At 45.4% G+C, this 23262-nt stretch overlaps 3 protein-coding genes across 5 annotated transcripts; 2 read left to right on the forward strand and 1 right to left on the reverse strand.

The window, feature by feature from the left end:
- Positions 1-224: 224 nt before the first annotated feature.
- LOC108161134 (zinc finger CCCH domain-containing protein 18) lies at positions 225-6406 on the forward strand. 3 transcript variants are annotated; one of them, XM_017295373.2, is made up of 7 exons: positions 226-654; positions 2504-3369; positions 3432-4466; positions 4563-5094; positions 5167-5313; positions 5389-5517; positions 5598-6406. In XM_017295373.2, the coding sequence occupies exons 2-7, from the start codon at positions 2554-2556 to the stop codon at positions 5876-5878; spliced, it is 2940 nt and encodes a 979-aa protein (XP_017150862.1). In that variant the 5' UTR covers positions 226-654; positions 2504-2553; the 3' UTR covers positions 5879-6406. The 3 variants fall into 3 exon arrangements, with proteins under 3 accessions (XP_017150856.1, XP_017150862.1, XP_017150848.1); XM_017295367.2 differs by having other exon boundaries at positions 225-654; positions 3432-5094; positions 5413-5517; XM_017295359.2 differs by having other exon boundaries at positions 3432-5094.
- Positions 6407-6712: 306 nt separating this feature from the next.
- Positions 6713-7275, forward strand: LOC117187164. Its single transcript, XM_033389258.1, has 2 exons — positions 6713-6860; positions 7169-7275. Exons 1-2 carry the CDS (start codon positions 6713-6715, stop codon positions 7273-7275), a joined length of 255 nt encoding a protein of 84 aa, XP_033245149.1.
- An 8176-nt stretch (positions 7276-15451) lies between these two features.
- Positions 15452-16672, reverse strand: LOC108165449 (thioredoxin domain-containing protein 9-like). The gene is made up of 2 exons (XM_017301490.2): positions 16341-16672; positions 15452-16285 (listed from the first exon to the last, which is right to left on the reverse strand). The coding sequence occupies exons 1-2, from the start codon at positions 16515-16517 to the stop codon at positions 15812-15814; spliced, it is 651 nt and encodes a 216-aa protein (XP_017156979.1). The 5' UTR covers positions 16518-16672; the 3' UTR covers positions 15452-15811.
- Positions 16673-23262: the final 6590 nt, after the last annotated feature.

Raw genomic sequence — 23262 nt, forward strand, 5'->3', positions numbered from 1 at the left:
CAAACCAGTCAAGTAGAAAATCTAATCATTAATCGGAAAATTATATGTGGGCAGGGCTGAAGTATATATTTAGCTTGTAATATTCGACAGAATATCAAAAAACGAGGAATATGTATGATGGAACTTAAATAATTCGTCCCTATATTAAGGGAATATTTTTTGAATGAGACGGTATGTTTTGGTATATTTCTGAGGGTTGGACGGTATATTTTTATCGAAATATCAACGGTCACACTGGTAATGCGGCCATATTTTCGGTAATGCGGCTTTGGTGACGAAGAAATTGGAATAACATATTCTCGGCTGCCCTTAAGAACACCAAGACAACGTGCTAACTAATTCAGGTAAAAGTGATAATCAAGCTGCAGCAATATCTTAAAATTGCGCAAGGACAGTGGGTAGAAACCCCATTGCCAATCGCCCCCGACATCCGACACACAGCGCAGCCATAGGCCAGCCAGAAGCGCACACATTGAAGGCGAAAGCGACGCGCAGCAGGCAGACGACAGTCTGGCAGTCGGGGCAGACAGATTGAAGAAATCGACGAAAACGATTGATTCCCTGTGGCGGTGCTGAAAGAGGCGCCGATCTGGTGGCACTCTTGCGTGTCCGTGCCCGTACCGCACCTCTCATCCCATTCGTCCCCATCCATAGGTAAGCAGCAACAACAATATTGTACATATTGCAACGAAAAGCAACCAACAAATTCATTTCTTTTCAAGTATTCTATTTTTCCCACCCAAAAAAAATAATAATCAAATAAAACTCAAGTCAACTGCGTATGTGAAAAGTGGTTTATGCAAAAATAGCAAAATAAAGAGTATATTTGAGAAAAAGTAAAATATTAAGTGCAAAGTAAACACTTAATGGACCCCTTTCTTTTGAGCAGACTCTTCTCTGTCTGTTCGTCGGTCGCGAAAAGTGCGAAAAAAGTCCGGCAGTTAAGTTAAACTCTCTATCTCTCTCACACCTTACCTTTCTGTGTTAACAGTAACAGTGTCTGTGTCTCGTAGTGTCTCTCCCACATGCCATAATGTATATGGATGGGAGAGTGTGAGTCGAGTGTCGAGTCGAGTGTATGTGTGTGTGTACTTTCATTGGAGCGGGAAGAGAGCAAAAGGCTGTATTTTTCTGACTTTATTGAAAGTAAAGTATTCCGTTACCCGTTGTTTCCCCCCGTAGCCGTACGGGTCGCTGCTGCTTTGCCCTTGCTCTCTCCCTCACTCAAATATCCGTCTCAATGTTCCGTATCTCACGTTCGCGAAAAGTCTCGAGAAAAACGAAGAACAAACGAAAGAAGCGGCACACAGAACACACATACACATCAACAAATTAATATCAAAATGAAAATGAAAGAAAAGATAAACATAAACCAAATTAAAAGCGAAATGAAGGTAAGAATTCAACAAAAACGTAAAACAAAAAAAAAAAAACAAAAAACCAAAAATATTACGAAAAACTCTATATCCCTCTTTACCCCCAAGAAATAAAAACCCCTCACCACAACCATCGCCACCACCAGCACCACATTCGACAGCAACCGATCCACCAAGCACATTCTTGGGATCGGGATAATTCATTAAGTAATCGAGAGCGCATCGATATTTGTTGGGTGGTGTCTGTTCAACGGTGGTGACCCTGACCTTGGCCTCGTCCTTGGTTCTGCTTTGGTCGACCTAATCATTGTCGTTTCCGATAGAATGGTGGATATCTGTAGCCTGAATAAATCGATATCGCATCCCTAGGGAATTACTGTCTGCTCTTCCTAGCCGTAAACCCTTGATGGCTGTTCTGCGTCCCTTCTGGTCAACCAACAAATCATCGATTACGATAGCTAGCAGCAAAGACTTTAAAATAGCAAGATATTGCGTCAGGAACAAATTCAATTTTAGTTTTTATTCGACGCTTCGTGGTACGAGTGTGCGGGGTACTGGTACTCCAATTCTTCCTTGTCTTTCGTCTCTGACTGCGGCCCGCTGCCTCCTTGGTTCGTCTGTTCAGTGCAATGCCTTGGGCAGGTGAGTCGGTCCCAGAATCCTTCAACAAATGCACAGTCTTTGGCCAAATACAAGGAATATAATTTGTTATTCTATTATTGAGCATTCCAATTTCCCCAATTCGCTTGTGCATCAGTTTGCAGTGTCATGCCCAAGCAATGCATTTTGCTTTTACTTTCTTGGGACCGACTTTTCGCATCGCCAAAGACTGTGTACTTTTTACCCTGCGCGCGACTTCTGTCTACGGGTGGCCACGAAAAATCCATAGAACGCCATAGAACAGATTTTTGGTAGCTGATGCAAAATCTTGGCATTGCTCCCAGTCTTTGCTCGCAGACCATTGTCTTCCTTCCATTATGCTCCATTTAGTGCGTCGGCCCACAGTCCGACGGTTGGCTTATCGACTTGACGATTAAGGTTATCGATCATATATACATGGATAAACTGTGTACGAAAGTTTTCCCGATTGACTTCCAGTAACCCCCTTCTCGTCTCTGCACCTCCAGGAACACAGCGAACGGAGCTGCTGCTGCCCCACAAGGGATAAGGCTAGCCCATGCACACCATGGAGTCGGATGACTCACGAGCCAGCACGAACCCGTCCAACTCAAGCGAGTCCCGCTCGAACTCACCCGTAAAGGATACGGGCGGCGGTGCGGACGAGGACGCGTCTAGCCATGCGGCGGATATGACATCCATCGCCGTTGCAATCGCAGCCACCGCTGCTGCAATGAACAGATCCCGGCGGGCGGACTCCACCAGCAGCTCCTCGTCCAACTCAAGTTCCAGCTCGAACCGCAGCCAAAGGTCAAAGTTGCAGAACAAGAGCTCGAGCAGCAGTTCGGGTAGCGTCAGTGATAGCAGCAGTAGCAGCAGTTCCGGCAGCGAGGACGAAGCGGACCCAGAACCAGATCGGGTGGTGATCGAGCGGCCGCGTGACCGAGAGGAGACCACCAACACCGACTCGAGACCCGACTCGCGGCCCGACTCGCGGCCCGACTCAGTACCACCGACGGCGGGGGGCAGTGTTGGATCACCGAATGCCGCCACCAAATCACCGCAGAACTCGCTTCTCTCCTCGGTAAGAAGCCGCAGCAATAGTCCGCAGCTGTACAACCAGGCGGCTGTGGATCTCAACATTAGCCACGAGGATTTGAGTGATGTGAGTGAAATTGACACAGACGAGAAGCGGGCGTCGTCGAAGAACTCACTCCATCCCGATGTAGATGATGATGACGGGGCCATTTCCAATGACACACTGCCAGGTCTGGGCGATGATGAGGAGAATGGCGCAGCCGGTGGGAAGCTGAACGGCAATGCTCCACGGATAAACAGTCCACAGGAGAGGCGAGGATCACCCACAGAATCAAATGTGAGATGGATTTACCTCTCTGCCCCTTTTTCCTGGTCTAATCTTTTGACTTTTTTTTCCAGACTGAGGACAGCACTAATGGCAGGAAAGCTCTGTCAACGACGGGTCTGCAGGAGGAGGATCTTGTCAAGACACACGATGACGATGCTCTCGATTTTGAGGCGGAGGAGGGCGAGTGTCCGGACATAGCCAGAGACAGGGACGAGGGCAATGACGATGCAAAAGCCAATCAAACAAACACTACAGTAAAGGGCGCCTCATCGTCACCCACGTCCACATCCAATCGACACTCGGACGATGACGATGGCGAAGTGGAAGGCGGCGAGAAGGATATCGAAGAAGGCAGCGTTGTTGGCGATGACGATAAAAATGGCGCACTGGAGGTTGAAAGCGCCGCAGAAATTGCTGCTGCTGCCAAAAAGAAAAAGGACGAGGAGGAGCTGGAGGAGGGCGAGGTGTCCGATGAGGATGAGAAGCGGCCCGAGGAAACAGAACCGAAGCCCATCTGTAGATTTTATACGCGCGGCCAGTGCACTTGGGGCATGAGCTGCCGCTTCCTGCATCCAGGGGTCACCGACAAGGGCAATTACACAATGTTCGAGGGTCTCGTTCGATCCGTGCCCATGCAGGGCGGCAGCGGTGGTGGTGGCGGCGGTGGTGGCGGCGGTAGCGTTGGTGCTGGCGGTGGCGGAGGCGGCAGCGGTGGTAGCGGTGTCTCGGCCCCGCGACCAGTCGGTGCATATGCCCCACATCCCGCATCGCCGGGCGACTATCATGACTATCGGAATGAGAGGCCGCCGTTGCATCATCGACCGCCGCCGGTGCATCATGCGCCGAGCATGTATGGAAACCATCACGAGGCGAGGCCTGTCCTGTTGCCGGATGGGCCCGTGGTGGTGGAGAACGCCTGGGAGCGGGGACTGCGAACGGCCAAGGAGATGATGCGGAAGGCGAACAAAAGGAAGGAGCAGGATATGGACTTTGAGGACAAGAAAATGAACCTAACCCTCTCGCCCGATGAGCTTGAGAAGGATCCGTACTACCTTAAGGAACGGGGGAACAACAGCAGCCCGTCCGGCTCACCGTCACCAGCACCGGTGCGTGAGCAGCAACTTGCACTTCCACTACCCATGCATCTACCAGCATCATCTACTGGCGGTCATGCTAATTCCCGCGCTCTCTTCCCCTTGCAGTACCCAATGTACGGTCCGCCGGCGCCGGAGCGTTACGGCCGGCCACAGTATATGGCGATGCCGTATGAGGATGTGGATGCGTATGGCAGGATGACCAGATATCGGGAGCTACCACCACACCGAATGCCACACTACGAGGATGATCGACGTGTGCGTCCCGCACGGGAGGTGATCGTCCAGCGTGTGGAGTCCGCGAGTGGCAGGGGCGATGAGTGGAGCGATCCCTGGATGAGATCCAAATCGATGGGACGTGGCTCGTACGAGCGGGACGATCGTCGCAGACGTGACCGGCGGAGCTACACATCCAACACATCATATTCCAGTTCAAACAGTTCTCAGAGCGATTCCAGCACGGATTCGTCTCGCTCCAGCAGTGCCTCGGACCACAAGCGACGCGGCGGCGCCGGCTACGGCGCCGGTGGTGGCGGTGGTGGTGGTTCGCACAAGGTGCCTGCCTCTGCCAGGCGACCACCGGCAGGACGAGCGGTGCGTTCGCCCAGCCAGATACCGCGTCGACGACGAAACTCGACAAGTAAGTGGGGAATATCCTTTGGATATCCTTGGGTATCATTATTCGAATGCTAATCTCTATTTCCATCCACAGAGGCAAGCCCCTCACCCTCCTACAAGAGAGGCGCTGGCCTGGAAAAGCGCACCAGTCCCGCCTCGAAGCGGAAGAAGGTCTCTTCGCCTTCGCCCAAGAAGTTCGACAAAAGGAGGCGAGGTCGCAGCTCCACCTCATCTGAATCAGGTAATAGCAATAGCTATATCTATATCTATAAACGATAGACTTATTCAGGTAAATATGTTACCTTTTGGGCTATAGATTCATCGGATACCTCGTATTCAGATTCAGAATCGGGATCTTCATCGTCGACCTCATCGTTGGAGTCACCGCAGAAGAGGATACGAGCCACAGACAAGGCGCTTAATGAGCGTAAATTAATTAAAAAGCGTAAGTCTCCACCACTTGCATGTTTCTCAAAGTAAAATGAATAATTTGCATCATTTTTTTTCTCATTTTCATTTGAATAGCCGCTGAACAAGCGACCAAAAAGCGTTCGCCGATTTCCATTGAGATTAAGAAGCCATTGACCATGGTGGGGGTATCCGCGCTGGCATCGCCAATCCACTCAGGCGAACCGGACAAGCATGGCCATTCACCCATCAAGGATAAGATCAAGGAAAAGGATAAGGATAAGGACAAGGACACGGATAAGGATGGCGGCGGCAAGCATTCAAGAAGGGAAGAACTGCTTAAGCAGCTGCGTGCCGTCGAGGATGCGATTGCCAAGAAGCGATCTAAGCTCACCTGATTGCCACCGGCACCGGCACCGGCAGCACCACCACCACCACCTATCCTCCTCATTGCTCTTATCGTAGTAGTCATTGTTGCCCCACTTATACTTTCAATACGAAGCCCAAACCCAAACCCTTACGAATGCCCTTGCGCAAGTCCAATCGCTTGCAATCTTCAGCAGGAGCCCCTGTATCCGCAACGGAGGCGGACACATCCCGCTATTATGATCATGGAAAAACAGTGGGTGTGGCCTCAACGGCCTTCTAGCGTTGTTTATTTACAAGATATACTACTTAGATGTTACGCTACATTCGCATCGTATTCGTTGGATATCATGGCTGGCCGGTTCCCCTTGGAACCCAGTTGAGCGCAATTCAAATTACAATACACATTACAGTGCATTTAGTCTTAAAACACCTCCCCTTTTTTTTTGTTTCACTCCGCCTTGACTACCACCAAGAAATGATGGAACATTTAATTAATTGTTTTTAATAGGACCAAAATAAAGTCTAACACTAATAATGTTCTTCAATGTTCTCTCGGAGTTTCTTATGTTTTTTTCTTTCAATTGTGGCAAAGGATAAGCTACAACTTTGGGAAGATCTGCTGCACTTTCGGAGACAGGATTCCTTGGAGTTACAGAAAGGAGCTTACGAATGATGATGATCAGCGGGCTGTTCACTGTTCTCACACATTTCGGGATTTATTTTGGGATTAAAACAATGAACATTTCTTAAAGAGTAAGAGATACGATAGTAGGAGTCTTGCAATGCTGAGAGGAGCCCACATGTGTCCAGAATTTGGCAGAAAACTAAATTCTGACTGCGAGTACATTCCGGCTTACAGGAGCATGGTTAAGGCACTTCCACTTCCAATTCAAAATATAATTTTTGTGCCTAAAAATCAGCACTTGGAGAATCTGAAGATGGAGACAGAATTCTTGGATCAGGTATACAAGCTGGAGGAGAAATATCGGCTCTTCGTGATTCTGCTATTCTGTCTGGAATGATCTGACCACAAGATGAACCAGCTATGCGAAACTAACTGATGTATCCATCAAATACGATGGAGTCCCATTTCGATAAGAATAAGTATTTTTCGAACACGATCCTTTCAAAGCATTACGTTCATTTGAAGGTTCCACAATTTACAAATGCTCGGGATGCAACGATACCTGGAAGAAAGAAGTGAACCTAACGATCAAGAAAATCGGGATGAGGGGAAGTCATTAGAAGACGTAGAACGCTTCATGGTCAGACAGGTTCCAATCAATTCCTTTTTCAACTTCATCAACCCAACATCTGAGCAAATTCGGGCGATTTTACAATTGGTCACTTTTTGCGTGTCAGAATTATTCCAAAGGCGGTGATTTTTACTGGTGACATTGTCGATGATGAAAAATACCGGTATTAAGAAACAGTCCCACCCCAGTAGGTATATCCTTTATCCCACACCGCACACAGCCATCACCGCTAAAAAGCTCGTATCAGTGCCGCGACAATTGAAACATAATGAAATTCTAATACTATAGATGTACTAGACAGTACTCAGTTCTTAGTTGGTCCTTGGTTGGCCCTTGTTTCCTGGTTGGCCAAACAAATATGAAAAAAAGTTTCATCAACGAGCGTCAGTGAGGACGAATTGCTCTCAATCGAATCGAATATCGAATGTTTCTCTTCATTATGATAATCAGCAAGAAGTTGGTCTGCCGAAGATCTTTAGTGGCAGTCCTGGGCCTATTTCTAATGGAACGCGGTTTCCTTAACATTTCTTCATCAACTACAGATGTCATTTGTTACTTCCTTACGTTTTACATTCTTCTTGTCTTCAAATTCTTCATTGGCTTCGTGTTCTGTACTCCAGCTTGAATCATATTTCTTGGTAGCGTTGTGCGCCGCGGCTCTACATATATACCCAATACTCAGTCAGAATGTGTGTTGCTATCTCGCTCCCCTGCGAAAAAGGGTGCACACTGCACGAGGAAGAGTGTGTGAGAATGAGTACGTGCGTTGCATACCTAATACACTTTCATCTGTTCCTTCTGGCTATAAAAATGATCTGATCTAAACCAAACCGATCGGCAATCTGGTAGATATAGTCATTTTCTATGATTCTGTGTTATTGGTTTTCCCGTATCTTCAAAATTGTGGATGCCACATATTTATTTTCGTCCTTTGTGGAGGCAAAAGGACTCACAGGTGTCAGGATACAAAATTTGGTTGCTCTAGCTCTTATAGTCTCGGAGAACGGACGGACAGACAGACATGGCTATATCGAATCGGCTATTGATGATGATCAAGAATATATGTATATATTCCATGGGGTCGGAAACGTATCCATCTTGGTGTTAAACACATTAACTTTCACCACAAATCTAATATACCCGTATACTCTTTGAGTATACAAACAAACTCATTGTAACTTTAAAAAAAACTTACATCTTGAGGCTTGAAGAGGCTTTAAATCACCTAAAGGTTCGTTCTTTTGTTGGTTGAACTTTAGATTCCAACAAACGATAATCATATAATTAGGACAGACATCTTTGAGGTATTCCTCTGCTCTTTTCTAGTGAATTCAATGGAGAGTCGTACGATCCCTAAGGATCATATTCATGAACCATCTTGTAGCCATCTAGCGTCGTTTTCCGCCAAATTCTTATTGGACTCGAATTAATCACTTTGTTCATGGTCTCCCTGGCCACCTAGCGGCGAGTGGCGTTTATTTTTGTTAAATGAATATGTCATATATATCTTATATATATGATTTAACGTTATTGATACGTACAAGGGCTAGCAGTAGCTGTATTTTAAGAGTTTAATAGCTAGATTGCAGAATGCAATCGTGGGTTTTGAAGGTGCGGTAATTTAGATAATTAAAAAACTTATCATTGTATCCGCGAGTGGGTGAAACACAGAGGGAAATGGAACGTGAAATATTTTTGAAATCTGCAGCAGCTGCATGGCATTTTCTTGGCCATTAGCTTGCCAATGGCCGAGATATTTCCCCCCTCCTAGAAGTGTACGAGTATGCGTGTGTGTAATGCTTGGTAATTTTACACCCGTATATATCTGTGTCTGTGCGTGGGTGGGAGTGTGTGTGTGTGTGTGTGTGTGTGCTAGGGCAAAAACCTATTTAGATGACGAATCACAGAAATTTGGCCTCATCAATGTCCTGCCCCGCGAATCACAACTCATACGGCTCATGGTGCGTGCGTGTGTCTTTGAGTGTATTACATTTCAGGGTTTCATTTTTTATACTTTTTTTTTTTTGTGCTTACCCTTACAGAGGATAATACGATTATGGCCAATCGGTTGTGGTCTGTATAGTCTGTTCTCAGCTTTCTTCTCCCAGTCTTGTGTAATTCTTTGGACAGAGCCTGTATTGTAGCCTATGCTTCCTATGCGCCTCGGAAAGAGAGGGCGTACTAACACTGATAATTCCAGATGGGAGATCTCGAATGCCAGGAAAGATTCTTCGAAATATAATTGATAAGAATTAATATAGTTTGATATTTGTTTCCATCAAAATTATATGGAATTGTACTGCTCTACAGGATTACCAAACAAAAATCTATTATGAAACTGGTAGAAACACTGACAGACTCTTTCATTTGAGAGATGACAGAACGCAATGCCATTGGATGCAACGGATGTATATCTGTATGATCTGTTTATGCGTTTAAATATCTCCTATACTCCATAGATCCTACGGAAACGATGTACCAGGGTCAGGGTATCTAAAGCTTCGGCTGGGAATGTTGGTTTTTTTTTTGCAATTTCGTGTTCTTTTCCCCGTCATCGTGGTTCATTTTTGGCAATCACAGGCGGCCGCAAAAGCTGTCAGGAGATATTGTCATCATCCAGCGACCAAGGCACACATACACTCACACACACACACACACTTCCTCTGAGGGGGAGGAGATGTGGGTGTGGGTGGTTGACTGGAAAGCCACCCACCTGGTCACGTCTTCTCATGTGCGTGAAACGACAATACATGTGTCCGTAATCGACTTCGTACTTCGCTGCCCTTGCCACTGCCAATGCCACTGCCTTTGCCACTGCCTCTGCCTCTGCCACTGCTCCTTCTGCCACACACTCATTCTTCGTCCGATTGCCATTCCACCCAGACCGCATGCCCCTACCCTTTAAGCAATCCTCCTCCTCTCCTGCATATATGTATATCCATCTTGGGGCCTGAGCCTAGGAAATAGTGTAATAAAGGACAGCTGAAGCTCAATCTGAGCCTGAAGTCAAGGCTTGGCCTGCTCTGGTTTGGTCTGGTTTGGTCTGGTCTGGTCCTTGGGATTAGCGAATTCCGTTGCCATTTTTTTCACACACCGCAAACAGAGTTGGACACCTCCCAACCACCCATCTACCCGCACCACCACCACCCACATGTGTGTGTGGGGCAAAAGAAAGAAAAAAAAAAACAATCACGAACAGATTTATCGCGTTCATATTCTGCCTGATGCGATATGTGGCCAAGAGGGTGGTCTGAGGGGCAGAGCGAGAATGAGGGCGGGGGAGTGGCATTGGGAGAGGGGGGGAAAAAATGAGTCCAACTCCCCCACATAGCGCTACTCCGCCCAACCTGCCCACCCGCCCAGTGAAGACCACAAAATGGGATTACATTACTCAAAGAAATTTATTTTGACAGAACTAATATTTTGTCCCAGAGATCAGCCCTGGCCTGGTGCCTTGTGCCTGGTCCCTGGGCCTGATGTGGCCGCCTGCTCTGGACTGGTTCGAGCTCTGATTGCGTCCTTAGAGGAGAAGGCGGGGCGGATGGGATGGTTAGGCCAACAGTTGGGGTTGCGGTTTGGAGCAGAGGCTGCCAAAGGGGGCGCTGGACTTATGGGATCTGTGGTAATGTGTTGTTGGAAGAATATCAATAATTCTAAAGATCTTTAGTGGGGGTTTTCAGAACTTCTTTTGAAAATCGATGGCACCTGTAATTTTTACACAGTATTAGAGTCCTTTTCGGACTTTATAGTCTGAAATATGTCGATTCTCTTGTGGGGAACTTAAACAGCGAATAAACGGGATTTGGAGGATCTTCTCATAGTGATAATTGATAGTAACTAAGTTTTCTATTTATCTCTAAATATTTATTTAAGTATCCCGTTAACCCAGCGGAGACCAGGAGAGTAAGAAACGAGTGATCCGGTAATTTTTGTTTATTTTTAAGTAAAGAAGATCGATGGACGTGCAAGGAGCATTTACAAATAGTATTATTTTTCGCGGTTTTACTGAAAAACACCTGTTATAATAATGGGTTTATAGTGGTGCAAGAATGAAAAATAATAATAATCAAAAAGAAAGTTTTTACTATAATTCTTCCCCTTCTTCTTTCCCACCAAAACTTTGTGGGTCTGATCATTTTTGTCCCTGCGAATCATCTCTGGTTTGAGCTTCAGTTCAAAGTTGTAGTCGGAAGATCCAGTCAATATTTTTATTCAATTCTTTGCGGTTTCACTAGGTTTTTCTTGGGCTAGATTAGCCAGGGGACTGGGCCATTGTGGATGGGGTAGATCAAAATGGCAGCCAATTTCCAAGTCCTGACTCGATAAACGCCAAAACGAAGTTGGGTTTTGCTGCGGGAGGCTTATTTGCATGGATACCCCAGAAAATATATGCACACTGGTATTTATGTACATATGTATATATGTTATATATGTCTCTGGGCATATCCTTTGGCGTTGTCCTGTCCGTTTCGCAGACCACTTTTACTTTATTTTTTTGTTTGCTATTTGCATTGCGACTGCGTGTGGTCCATGTGTGCGTGTGTTCCACATGTGAGAGTGTATGTTTGCAGGACTTTCCTTGCTTAATTTTTCCAACAGCAGAAACTTTTCTTTGATGCAATATGTACAAACGACCCCGGGACCAGCTAACGGCCACCAAAAAGGACCAAATGCGAATAGATGTTGTCCCCCAGAATCGCCCCACCTCCCTCACCGCCCCACTCTATATGTGTGTGCCCCAACGTGCCCAAGACCCGCCTCCCGCCTCCCGCCACCCGCCACCCCCCTCGTCATTTGAGTCCACGACTCGACGACGACTCTGCTCGACCCTCACGTACGAACTTTGGCCATAACAACAACTGTGGCCATTACGATGCTGTGGCACACACATGTAGCGGCGGTGGCGGCGGGTCTCTTGGTCCTTTTGGACATTCCGTGCAGAGGCTCAACCGTTAGCAACCGCCTGCTACCTTGCTCGACCAACCCGCCAACCCGCCAACCCACCAACTCACCAACAGAGCAACCACCACCACAATCGCTGGCAGCAGAAGCAGCAGCAGCCGCCATCAAAAAAGGCTTTCAATGGTAGACGAGGGCCTGCCCTCACCGCCTGCCCACCCCACCCACTGCCCCCCCCTCCAGCCTCTGCTCGACCAGGTCCGTGTCCTCTCGTCCTGTTGTCCGTTCCGTTGCCACGTCGGACAGCAATGGCGATATTTGCTTTCCTTTGGCAGTGCTTTCCGCTATGGAACGAAATGAAACAAGTGGGAAATGCTGTATATGATGTAACGACCAAAGGATGCTCCTTACCAAATGATGTTTTTTATAAGGATATAGGATTCATAGGGATATTCAAGGCAATTTCACTGAGATACTTTGTTCCGATGGTTGCCATGCTATATAGAAATATATACACATATAACAAAAAGTTATGCTGTTCCTGAATGGATTTTATGCAGTATTTTTCTAAGGAAGAAGGGGCTGAAAGTTGATGCTGATCTGCAGCTAAAACCTCCGATGTATTCTCCAATGACTCCAAGACTTATAAGCTCGGCAGCTCAACATGTAAAACACAATATACTCTTTGGTTATTTTTGTTTAAGTACAGGGTAGACTCGAAATGAAAGGCAGGGAAAACATTGTGTGGGTGGGGGGAGGAAAGGGAACGACGACCGACGGTCGACAGTCAACGGTGGACCGTTCTCTCTGCCTCCACCCTCTCCTCCTTGAATGTGTGTCCGTGGTAGGTGAAAGGGGGGTGGGTGGATGGGAGGATGGGCGAGAGATGTGTCCTGTCCGCGCGCTGCATATGCGGGGTGGATTTTTCGCCATTATTGTAACAATTTTGATCAATGGCCCTATTTTTTGGGGGACGTTGTCCGCCAACCCAGAGCTAGATGCAGGACCAAAATCATTCGAGGATTCGCATGGTGTTTCCATTGGATTTGCTTCGTTTTTGGTTTCGGGTCCTGGGTTTGTCCTTCAACTCGTTCGTGGGCCTCTGGCTCCTTACTTCTCGGTGTGGAACATCGACTGTGCCAATTCTTTTGCTAGTATACTTAATGTTTTTTCCACTAATTTAATAACTAAATAAAAGTCAACTAAACGCCGTTTCTTATAGAATTTTTTACTAATTTCTCCACTGAAATCAATGTAAAAAAAGCAAGTATTTCGGATGGATGGATGGATTTCCATAGGCCAATTAGTCGAAAATTTGAAATTTATATTTCTGATATTAATATTGGTGTGCCTATAAAACATACATATGTATATGCCACCTTTACCTTTCTTAAAAAATAAATATAAAATATTACTACATATGTATATATATTTATTTATATCTGGGAATACGCAAAAATCCGAAGAGAAAAGAATATATTATTACTTATTGACATTGTAATTATAATTTAATTGCTGAAAGTTTTTGGCTTATAGAAAACGAGAGCTCCTATGGTAGTATTATGATCCCCTTTAAGATTATATAGAGTATTATCTAGTCGAATGCTTGAAAGTACCAATCCTTCTAGTGCCAACTTCTTCTTTCCATTCTTTTTCATACGTTTTTTTTTCATTTTTTAATATTTATTTTTGCTGCGTCTGCTACTTTTTAGTCTCTTTTCTCCGCTTCTCTTGCCTACGAAGTGGGAGTGGGTGGTGGAAGAACGACGCGTGACTGTTATTATTTGTGCTTTGGCCTTATGACCACACTCGCACATGGAGACCAGACCTCTCACCATTGCCCGCCCCCAAAAGGCCACCACCCCCATATGCCACATGTACCCCTCTCCGCCCGGGCGGGTGGCACATATGTGCGACCACAGGCCATGACAACATTTCGGGCTAATCGAAGTTAACCCTTGGCTGGCAGTGTCCCTGGGCCTCATCCTCTTGGCTTTGGCAATTTTTTATGCATGGCTCCCGTTTGCCATTCAATTCGTTTCGATTCCTTTTCGATATCTCCTTTGTTGTTGTTGCTACCCATTAAATTTACGACACAAAACGTAGTCGAGCAAACAGACAAACAAACAAACAAACAAACAGACGGACGGACGGACAGAAAAACAAATCGCCGCGTAGGCAAACAAACCAACCGAAAGGGCAAACATTTTTATAAAGTCGCCAACGATGCCAATGAGTGGAGCAGAAGAAACGTGAATAAAGGAGGCACCCACCCACACTCTCACGGCCCCCCTCAAAGGCGGCAAGAAAATAAAAGAGTTGCTGGGTTTCGGTGGCGGTGGGGTTGTGGGTGTTCGATGGAGCAGCTCAAAAATGGAGCCAACTGGAACTGGGACTGGGACTGGGCCACATGTTTGTGGACATTTATGCAAACTTTTCTATACTTATTTTTACTTGGTGGATGTGGATGTTTGGGGGTCTGGGTCCAGTTCGGTATACTTTTTCTATTTGGGAAAGAAGAGTCTGTTTGTGTGAGTTTATTTTTGGGGTCTGAGGGGGTGCGAGGACTGTGTCTATTTGGTGACTTTTACTCAAATTTGATTTGGATTCGATTTTGGGATTATTGTGGAGAGTGTGAGAAGGGTAATCATGGGGAGGAACAAGCTATGGTTGGCAGAAAAGTAGATATAATACATAAAGAAATGTATATTTGTATCTATAATGAAAGATATGTGCTTAAAAAGAGATATATACAGAAAGAATGAAAGCTACATAACGAAAGATAAATATGGGACTTTGCGTTTTATGGAAAAGATAAATGAAGGCTACTACTGTTTATCTTTTGAAATTCACCATTTATCTTGAGTTGCACAACAAATAGATTGTGCCCAAAGGTAGACTTCCCAGCGTGCAAACTATTTGGGTTTCTTCCACACATCACATGATACAAATATTAACGAGTGGGAACGCTGTGAACAGCGGCAAGGAACGCGGCTCTACTTTTATACCCACTGCTCGGCCAGTGTATATGTAAGCTTTTGATTTATATAACTAATGAGTATAATGTTTAATGGTTGTATCTAAATTTTTGGTAGTTGCACTTTTCCTGATGCACAATACCATCTGACTTATCTTCGACTTTGAGCGCATGACAATGGGGACATTCTTTGTCCATGGCACCAATCAGCACTTTCGAATGAGCGAAATATTCAATACTTCAATATTGTTCATAGACAAATACTGAAATCTCGATTTAAAACTGGTGGCTAGTGGTAGGAAGGTACAAACATTTCATACAAATCGATCGGTCCGTTTGGGGGGAGTTCAATCATTAACCGCGTGACGTGAGATTTGTATCCAGATTTACATGTCTCCCACATGTCTAATATATCCCTGAACTCTTCGAGTAACGGGTATACAAATGATTGCTAGAACAAAGTTTAAGGGTGTTCCAGATCGTGCGTATATAGTGCATAATAGCTTAGGCTTTATTAACATCATTTCATGGGATATAGCTAAGATTAAGGCAATTATAAACCCAAAGAGTGGACTGTCGAGTGGGTAGTGGTCACTGGAGACGATATGTGTAGAGTGTGGAGTGGTGATGAGAGTGGGTAGCAGATGGGGCAGCAGCAGATGGGGCAGCAGCAGATGGGGCAGCAGCAGAAGAATGTTCGAAAACATAGTATTAAACATATATGGGTCTAAAGACGTTATAGGTTTTGATTTGTGATATCCGATATGTTTCGTTTGTTACTTGGAGTGTGGATTTTTGTGTGTGGTTGTGTACGGAATGGATGGCTGCATTTAGTCATCCAGATCAATGTCATCGTCATCGGAATCGTTGCCGCCGCGTATTGTCTTTTGCGGCTGGCTCATGCGCGGCTTGCGTTTAACATCGGGCGGCTGCATCAGATCGCCATTGTACTCGATGACCCCGGAGCGGGCTATGCGCCACTCGAGGATCTCGGTGGAGAAATCGTCGCAGTTGCCCAGGTCGGAAAATCCCACTATATAGTCCTTCGTCTTGCTGTCCTTCACGAGTGCAATCGTGGGTATCACCATGATGCGCAGGCGCTGCGTCAGGTATGAGGACTTCTCGGCGTTCACCTTGCAGAACTTGGCCTCCACGTGCTTAGCGGCCAGGATCTTCAAGTGCATGTCCACAATGCGGCAGCGCACGGTGCTGTCTCTGTAGAAGTGGCACACGAAATTTGCTGAATTTTTGGACACCTCGAAGAACTCCTTCTCGCCAGCCAGCTCCGTGTAGACGCCGTGGCCCTGTGGAAAGGATCGGTAAGCTCCAGCAGTGCCGTGGCAGCGCGGCATGACTCACATTTTTGAGCCACTCCTGTTTCTTGCTGTTCAGCTCCTTCAATTCGCGCAGGCGCTGCTCGCGCAACACATTCAGGTCGTCAGAGTCTAGGTTATCCAAGCGGACTAGCTGCTCGTCTAGCTGCTGTTCAACCATCTTGGCCGCATTGACCAATTGATTTTCCAATGATTTTTCCATGGCTTTATGGTGTATCTAGCCGTCCAGATAGGAAAAACTTCCGAAATTCGTAGTTCAAAATTCAGATTTTAATGATTTAAAGATTTTTCAAGCGTAGGATTTTCGACTCAATACACATGAAACTACTTGATAGAAACAATAGACAGTACATGGTATACCGAAAGGTATATAGAAATTTGTGAAGTTAAAAGAAATGATATACCTGAAAAATAATAATGCCTCCGATTTGAAATTGCAGAAGTGCTCCTCAATGGGAACACCTAGATCCATTTGCGTCATTTACATCTTAATTCTTTATCTAGCAACCAGCATGATAATGCAGGTGCTACCCCTACCTTTAGCCGCCTCATCAATGAACAGATCACCAAGGAACAGATGTTGCTAGCCGGCATATCGTCGCCCAATGAAATTCGTATATAAAATTACCAAAAAAAAACAAATGAAAACAAATAAAAATTGCCCAACAAGGTGCAAATTAAATGAATTCAAATAACGACTGTGGTTGGCGACACCGACTGAAGGGATACGTATATAACATCGGTACCAGTGCCCGTATAGGGGGTACAGGGAGTCCGAAGTAGAGCAAAAGGAACGACGGTTCAGTACACATATTGGATAGGGAAAAACACGCAGATGTCTTTAAAAGCGACTTTTTCATATCATACACATAAATACTCGCGAGTGCACACCCATACAGATGAATAGGCCGCCCAAGCGAGTCCTGCTCGTCGCTCGTCGCTCGTCGTCCTATCTGCCCATTTGGAGGTGATATCCGATTGGAGGTATATTCGCTAGAAGATGCGGTTTGGCTTACAACATGTTAGGATATGAGCGGAATAATGTGATCCATGGAAGCTCTTTTGCGGTATCTACTACTATTCTCTACAACTAAATATATATGGTAAATATGAGGCAGCGCCCCACAATCATTATGCAGATCTGTGTTGCCACTTGGACCACTTGTCAGTGCAGTCATATCACTTCTATTATAATATATAAAATATAGTTATATTCATATAACTAATAAAGCTTATATATATGTATTGTTAAATCATCCTAAACTTGTGATTCATCTTAGCATTCTATCCTTTACTAAGCGATCACTACTATTCATTTGTTAAGGCTTTCGTATAATCAATCCTTATATTTTGCCTATAGCTATCTTCTCATCTTCCTTCTATACAAGGCTCATATATATCACTTCACAACTTTGGAGGAATCGCTGCCGTATTTACCACAATAATATTATCATCTATAGAGTCCTCAGTGCTTCTTATTCCAATATAATTTCAGGGTATCTAACCCTTCGTTCTGGCTGAAGTTGAGGATGGGTCGCTTCTTGTTTTTGAATAAATGAAAAATTTGTAAACGTTCGCGATCTCATATGACGAAACGGGACATGAAAACTACAAAGGAAACAGCAACAACAGCAGTGTGGCAGGAACATGAGGGCCATTTCCACTACACCACGTGCGTGTCTCTGCCTCTGCCGCTCCCTCTATCTGTGTGTGTGTGTGTGTGTGCCACCAGATTGCCGCAAGGTAAAAAAAGTGCACACAAAATCAACGCGACGCGCCTGGTCCTCTCATAGTATCTCCTATGTCCTGTGCGTCCTGTATCTGAAACCGAGCCCAAGCCCAAGCCCAAGTCCATGTCCTGTGTGTCCTCTATATGTGCGTACGAGTATTTCATTCTTCTGCTCCTTTTTTACATTTTTTCATTTTTTGCATATCACAGAGGGGTTGGGGTGCGCGGTGCGCGGTGCGGCATCATCGAGGGGTTGGAATCATCATTTGAATAATTCGACATTTGCGGCGGCCGTCGAGTCCCCTGGCCTAGTCCCCGTGTCCCCGAGTTCCGCTTCCACCTTTGATTTCCACCTTTCCACGCGCCACAGCCGCGCATCGAATGACGAAAATTTCGTAATAAATAAATAATCCTTTTCCCTGTGTGCGAGTGTGTGTGTGTGCGTGTGTGTGTGGAAAAACTATGCCACGAAGCAAACATCAAGCGGCGCGGGGAAAATTTGCTCGCAATTTGAAATTATGGATGAAAAGAAATGAGGCCATGCAAATGTATGTAGATACAATATGGGTATTAAGGGGTTGCCTTGTGTTTGGGGTTGGGGACGGGATGGGTATTGGGATTGGGATTGGGAAGAGTAGGGTAGGCGCCGGGGGTGAAGGTGATCCATGGGCCAATATACATATGTGTGTGCCGCTCGGTTTAAGCCGAAACCAAAATCGAAAGCGAAATTTATCCAAATGGCAACGGCAACACCTGGCCACCATCGGCAATCGATATTCCGCGTCCTCGCCGTCGTATTGCCGGCTTTTGTGGACAGTTGCTATCCCAAACGGAATCGGACGAGGTTCGTCTTTGGCCAAGCAGTGGAGGTGGGGAGTGGTGGGGGGAGTGGGCATCAACAGCATGGCTGTGGAAGGCTGAAGTTCCGCTGTATTCTGTTCTACTTGAGAGCAAAACGAGATGCAAACAGGTTGAGGATATCAATGATATTTTATTGATTTTCCAGCCCCAAACTTTTTCAACATTTCAGATCAGATTCTAATGATCCTTTCAATATTATAATCAAAGCTGTATTAAAAACCAATCTTATGAATAAAACGGGTGGTAGCTTTGGGACGGAGCTTTAAGATTTTAATCGCTTACTTCAAATCATATAAAGGGCCAAAAATATATTCTCACTATTTATATCGGCCTCAAAAGGTTTCTTTTTTGCTTTTCCTCTCGTGGACTTTCTCTCAGTGTAATCGACATTAGCATCGTTAAATATGTGTATTTGATAATATTTTTTTTAAAAATTCATTTCCACTCCGCCCATTGGCGTCCCTTCGTTTCAACCCTTGTGCGAAAAAAGAAAAACCAAAATCAGAGACAATTTGCCTGTTGTGCCATTTTTTAATTTTTCGCATTTTTTTTTGTCATTGTCCGCCTGCCATCCTGCGCCCCAGGACAACCCTCTAAGCCCCTTAACCCTTTTCCCACCCATTTTCCACGTCCCAGAACCACACACACACACACCCCACCCCACACCACACGCAAAACCAATTGCAAATGCAATTGCAGTTTCGTCAATGTGCCGGAAAATGCACAGCAGCAGCCCAAAAACCCAAATCCCGAAATTCGAAATCCCAAATCCATCATGAGGTGTGCGTACAGTCATCATATCCTTCCACTCTCTCAGCTCTGCTGCTGTTTTGTGTCCTTATCCGATCCGATTTCGCTCAACTCATTAACCACTTGACTAATTGCTGCTTTTCCTGCTCCGAATCCGGATCCGGCTGCGGCTACTGCTACGTCTGCGTCTCCTTCTCCTGCTCCTGTCTGGAGGATAACTCAAATGTAATTTCCTGTATTTTCCCCTTTTTTTTGCCCTGCACTTTTGACCCAAAAGATAGACAGAAAGACACACAGAGAGAGAGAGATCACAATGGGATAATTGCGAATCGGGTATTGGCGCCTTATCGCATTACACGGGCTCCTCACTCAATTGTCCTCAGAGTCCAATGTTGTGGCATTAATCGCTCCCTTCACACCTTAACAATACCGCAAAAAGTTGCCCAGCATCCCAGCAACAAATACATCCTCATATTCACACGCACTTTGAACCCTGATCCACTCTGAACAGAAGAGAAACCAGTAGGAAGGACAGTAGATGGATAGGAATAGGATGGTCCCTCTCGGTCCAGGGGCCAGCATCCCCTAACCTTTCGCACCAACAGATTTTGGTGTAAAAAACCAAGTTTTTGACATTAAACTGCAAACATGATGTTGTTATATAATACACATAATTGCTCGACTCAAATGCGGTGGAATGAGAGCAGCAACAGCAACAGGAACAGCATCATTCATTGGCTTATTGCGGGGCCCAAAAGTCAAGGACCCTTGAAATTATCTGAAAAATCCCTTTTTTCCCTCCTGCTCCTGTGCCTGGATTCTGGATTCTGGGGTCCTGTGTCTGACACACAGAGGGAGAGAGTGAGTGAGAGAGAGAGAGAGAGAGAGAGCGCGAGAGCATCGTTTCAGTGTTTTCATTTATTATTTTTCCACCAATTTTTTGTCCTTTTTTTTTGGGTGTTTTGTTGCTCATAAATTGCCGCTAAATGGGTAGATGAACGGCGCCGGGGGGATGCTGCTGGCTGGGCCTGTCATTGGTTTGTTTAGGGTTTGATGTGTCAATATTTGACAGATCAAATTGATATTTATACGTTTATGGTATAATACTCGCACTCGCACGGACTTGACTCCCTCTCCGTGTCGAATGGTGTGTTTTGGCAGCGACTACTTAGAGCTGACTAATTGGTTGATTAATGAATTGGCTCGAATTATAGGCGCTTATTACGTGCCGAGTGGACAATGGGGGTCACTCCGGGTCTGGGGGTCAATCCACATCCCAATAGCCATTGATTAGTGAGGGAGGTTAATGACCGACTCCATCGATGACCGATCTATGTGGGCCTATTGATTGACTCTGAATTTGGAGAGTTTGATCACCCAGATGCGGTCTTATAGTCTTATAAGTAAACCCGAATGGTATACCACGGAATTGGATTCTTAATCCATCAATGGCTATGTGGTTTTGTCTATTGAAGTTTGAGAGTCTGGTGACCCAAATCGGTGTGGGTGACTCCGAATGGTATACCATGGAATAGGATTAACTATAGGTGGCAAATAGTTATATTTTCCACAATGTTTTACTAAATTTAAAAAAAGAATAAGAATTCATTTCCAACTTAAGTAATGATATTTGAAATATGTTTAATGCTGCAGTTCGGCACCTTTGAGAACTTTATGAAATTTTGCTTGCAATAACTTGCAATGCATTTTTCAGATCTCAGCGATTTACTCTTGAGAAATTCACGCAATCCCTTCGAGAGCTAAGCCCTTAGTTTTTTTGGTCCGATTGTGGATCAATCATCTCGTTAGGGGATTGCGCCTGCTAGGGCATTGTCTGCTCGAGGGCTTTTATCCTGCATTCCTGCATTCGGCGGAGGCACAGCTGGCGGAGGACCACAGGCAAAGGACCCCTCGCTGAGGGATGACGCCTCTGTCGTGGTCTGCAGCCTCCGTTATCCTTCAAGGATCTGCCTCTCTGTTCTTTTCGCTGGAAAAGAAGGCGCCCTGGCCTGGCAACTGTTACCTTTCCCTCCTTTCCGAACGGTACCTAATCATTATAAATTATGGATGTGGCCTCGAAAGGGGTTAACAACTTTCTCACGATCTATAAAAAATGAAAAGGGAAAATGAAAATCCATTAAAATGTTTCCTCTCGGTTCGTCTCCGAATGGGATGCGATGCTTTTTTAGGGTGGGGTCTAGCGCAAATGTCTTGTGCAATAATTCTTTTGATACTTCTTCGATCCTCCCTCCCCTTTATCCTGCTTCCTTTTTGGCCGATGTAACGGATTTTGTCTTTGCCCCTTTTCTCAAGACGCAATCGAAGGATCGACATATCGGAACCCATCGAACTGGCTTTCGACAAATGGCTCAAAAGTGTTTTTCCCGTGTCTGTCACTAGGATTTATGATCAAATTCAAGAGTGGGTTCGCTGTCGGTTCGTCCTTAGAGTTGGAAGACAGATCCGATCCACCCTGGAGTCATCAAAGTAGGGCTCGGTATGTTTTCCAGAGCACTTGTACCATTTCCCACAAATCAGAATGTTTTTTCGGTTTGATTTCCACACCCATTCCTCGACGCCGCGACGTCGTCGTTTGCTCGGCAACTTTTCCTATTTACAGTTGTTTGTTTATCGTACTTATTCTCTCTATTATTAGGTACAATTATTATTATTATTATTGGCGTATGTGTTGGGCTAGCTATATGTCTCCCTGACTGTCTGGCTGTCTGTCTGTCTGTGAGTGCAGCATCGGAAAAGTGTACAATTTCATTTATGGTCTGGTCCCTTTCGTCCTACGTTAACACACACCCGCCCACAATGTCCTTGTCCTTGCAGTCGTTTGCCAGAATTTAGCCGCCAATGTAACAAACGCAATGGAGAAAATGGAGGAAAAAATAAAGAGAAGGGCAATGGGCGATGGGCGATGGGAAACAGCAAATGGGAAAAAGCCGGAGAAAAGTTCCAAATGAAGACGGACCTGGATCTGAAGAAGAGCGAACCATGTAATGTGGATAACATTTCAGGAGGAGGCAGGACATCACCAACAGCAACAACAACAATACTTGCAGGAGCAAAAAGGAGCATCAGGAGCAGCGTGAGCAGCAGAGGCAGATGCAAGAACAGGACTTGGCGATGAAGTTGCTACGGAAATTCGTTATTGTGTTACCACAGGCGATGTGTCTGTGTCCCAGTGTTGTTGCCAGTGCTGTCGCATCCCCATGCCCCCCATGCGGCATCCCCATCCCCATCCACATCAACATCCACAGTCCGTTTCAGTTCTAATAACAACGACGCACAGTGGGACGAAAAAAGAGAGAAGGGGGTACAAACCAGTGTCCAGTGACCTGTGTGCATAACCAATATTTTAAGCTGTAATTAGATAACGATTAGAAAATGATTTGACTAAAAAGTTGATCTTTCTATTAACAAGATTCTCTTCGATCAAATTTCAAATTGATTTTACTTACGCCTTTGTGATGATATTTCTTAGATTAATCAATTCTGATGAACAAACGATTATTTATCGATTAGATCTTGATGATAGGTAGCTAATTTTTTACATTTTCTTATGCTTCTGACGATGCTCCTTACCGAATCAGCTTCTGCG

This window comes from Drosophila miranda, chromosome XL, assembly GCF_003369915.1.
Source record: "Drosophila miranda strain MSH22 chromosome XL, D.miranda_PacBio2.1, whole genome shotgun sequence".
Lineage (NCBI taxonomy): Eukaryota > Metazoa > Arthropoda > Insecta > Diptera > Drosophilidae > Drosophila > Drosophila miranda.

Bases quoted from the DNA above. Each gene is read 5' to 3' on its own strand.
- LOC108161134 (XM_017295359.2), top strand. From the start codon at position 2,554: ATGCACACCATGGAGTCGGATGACTCACGAGCCAGCACGAACCCGTCC. The intron at 5,095-5,166 runs GTAAGTGGGGAA...TTCCATCCACAG, and splicing joins TCGACGACGAAACTCGACAA to AGGCAAGCCCCTCACCCTCC. The intron at 5,314-5,388 runs GTAATAGCAATA...TTTGGGCTATAG, and splicing joins CTCCACCTCATCTGAATCAG to ATTCATCGGATACCTCGTAT.
- LOC108165449 (XM_017301490.2), bottom strand. From the start codon at position 16,517: ATGGAAAAATCATTGGAAAATCAATTGGTCAATGCGGCCAAGATGGTT. The intron at 16,286-16,340 runs GTGAGTCATGCC...TCCTTTCCACAG, and splicing joins AACAGGAGTGGCTCAAAAAT to GGCCACGGCGTCTACACGGA.
- LOC117187164 (XM_033389258.1), top strand. From the start codon at position 6,713: ATGGTTAAGGCACTTCCACTTCCAATTCAAAATATAATTTTTGTGCCT. The intron at 6,861-7,168 runs GTCTGGAATGAT...CCAACATCTGAG, and splicing joins CTTCGTGATTCTGCTATTCT to CAAATTCGGGCGATTTTACA.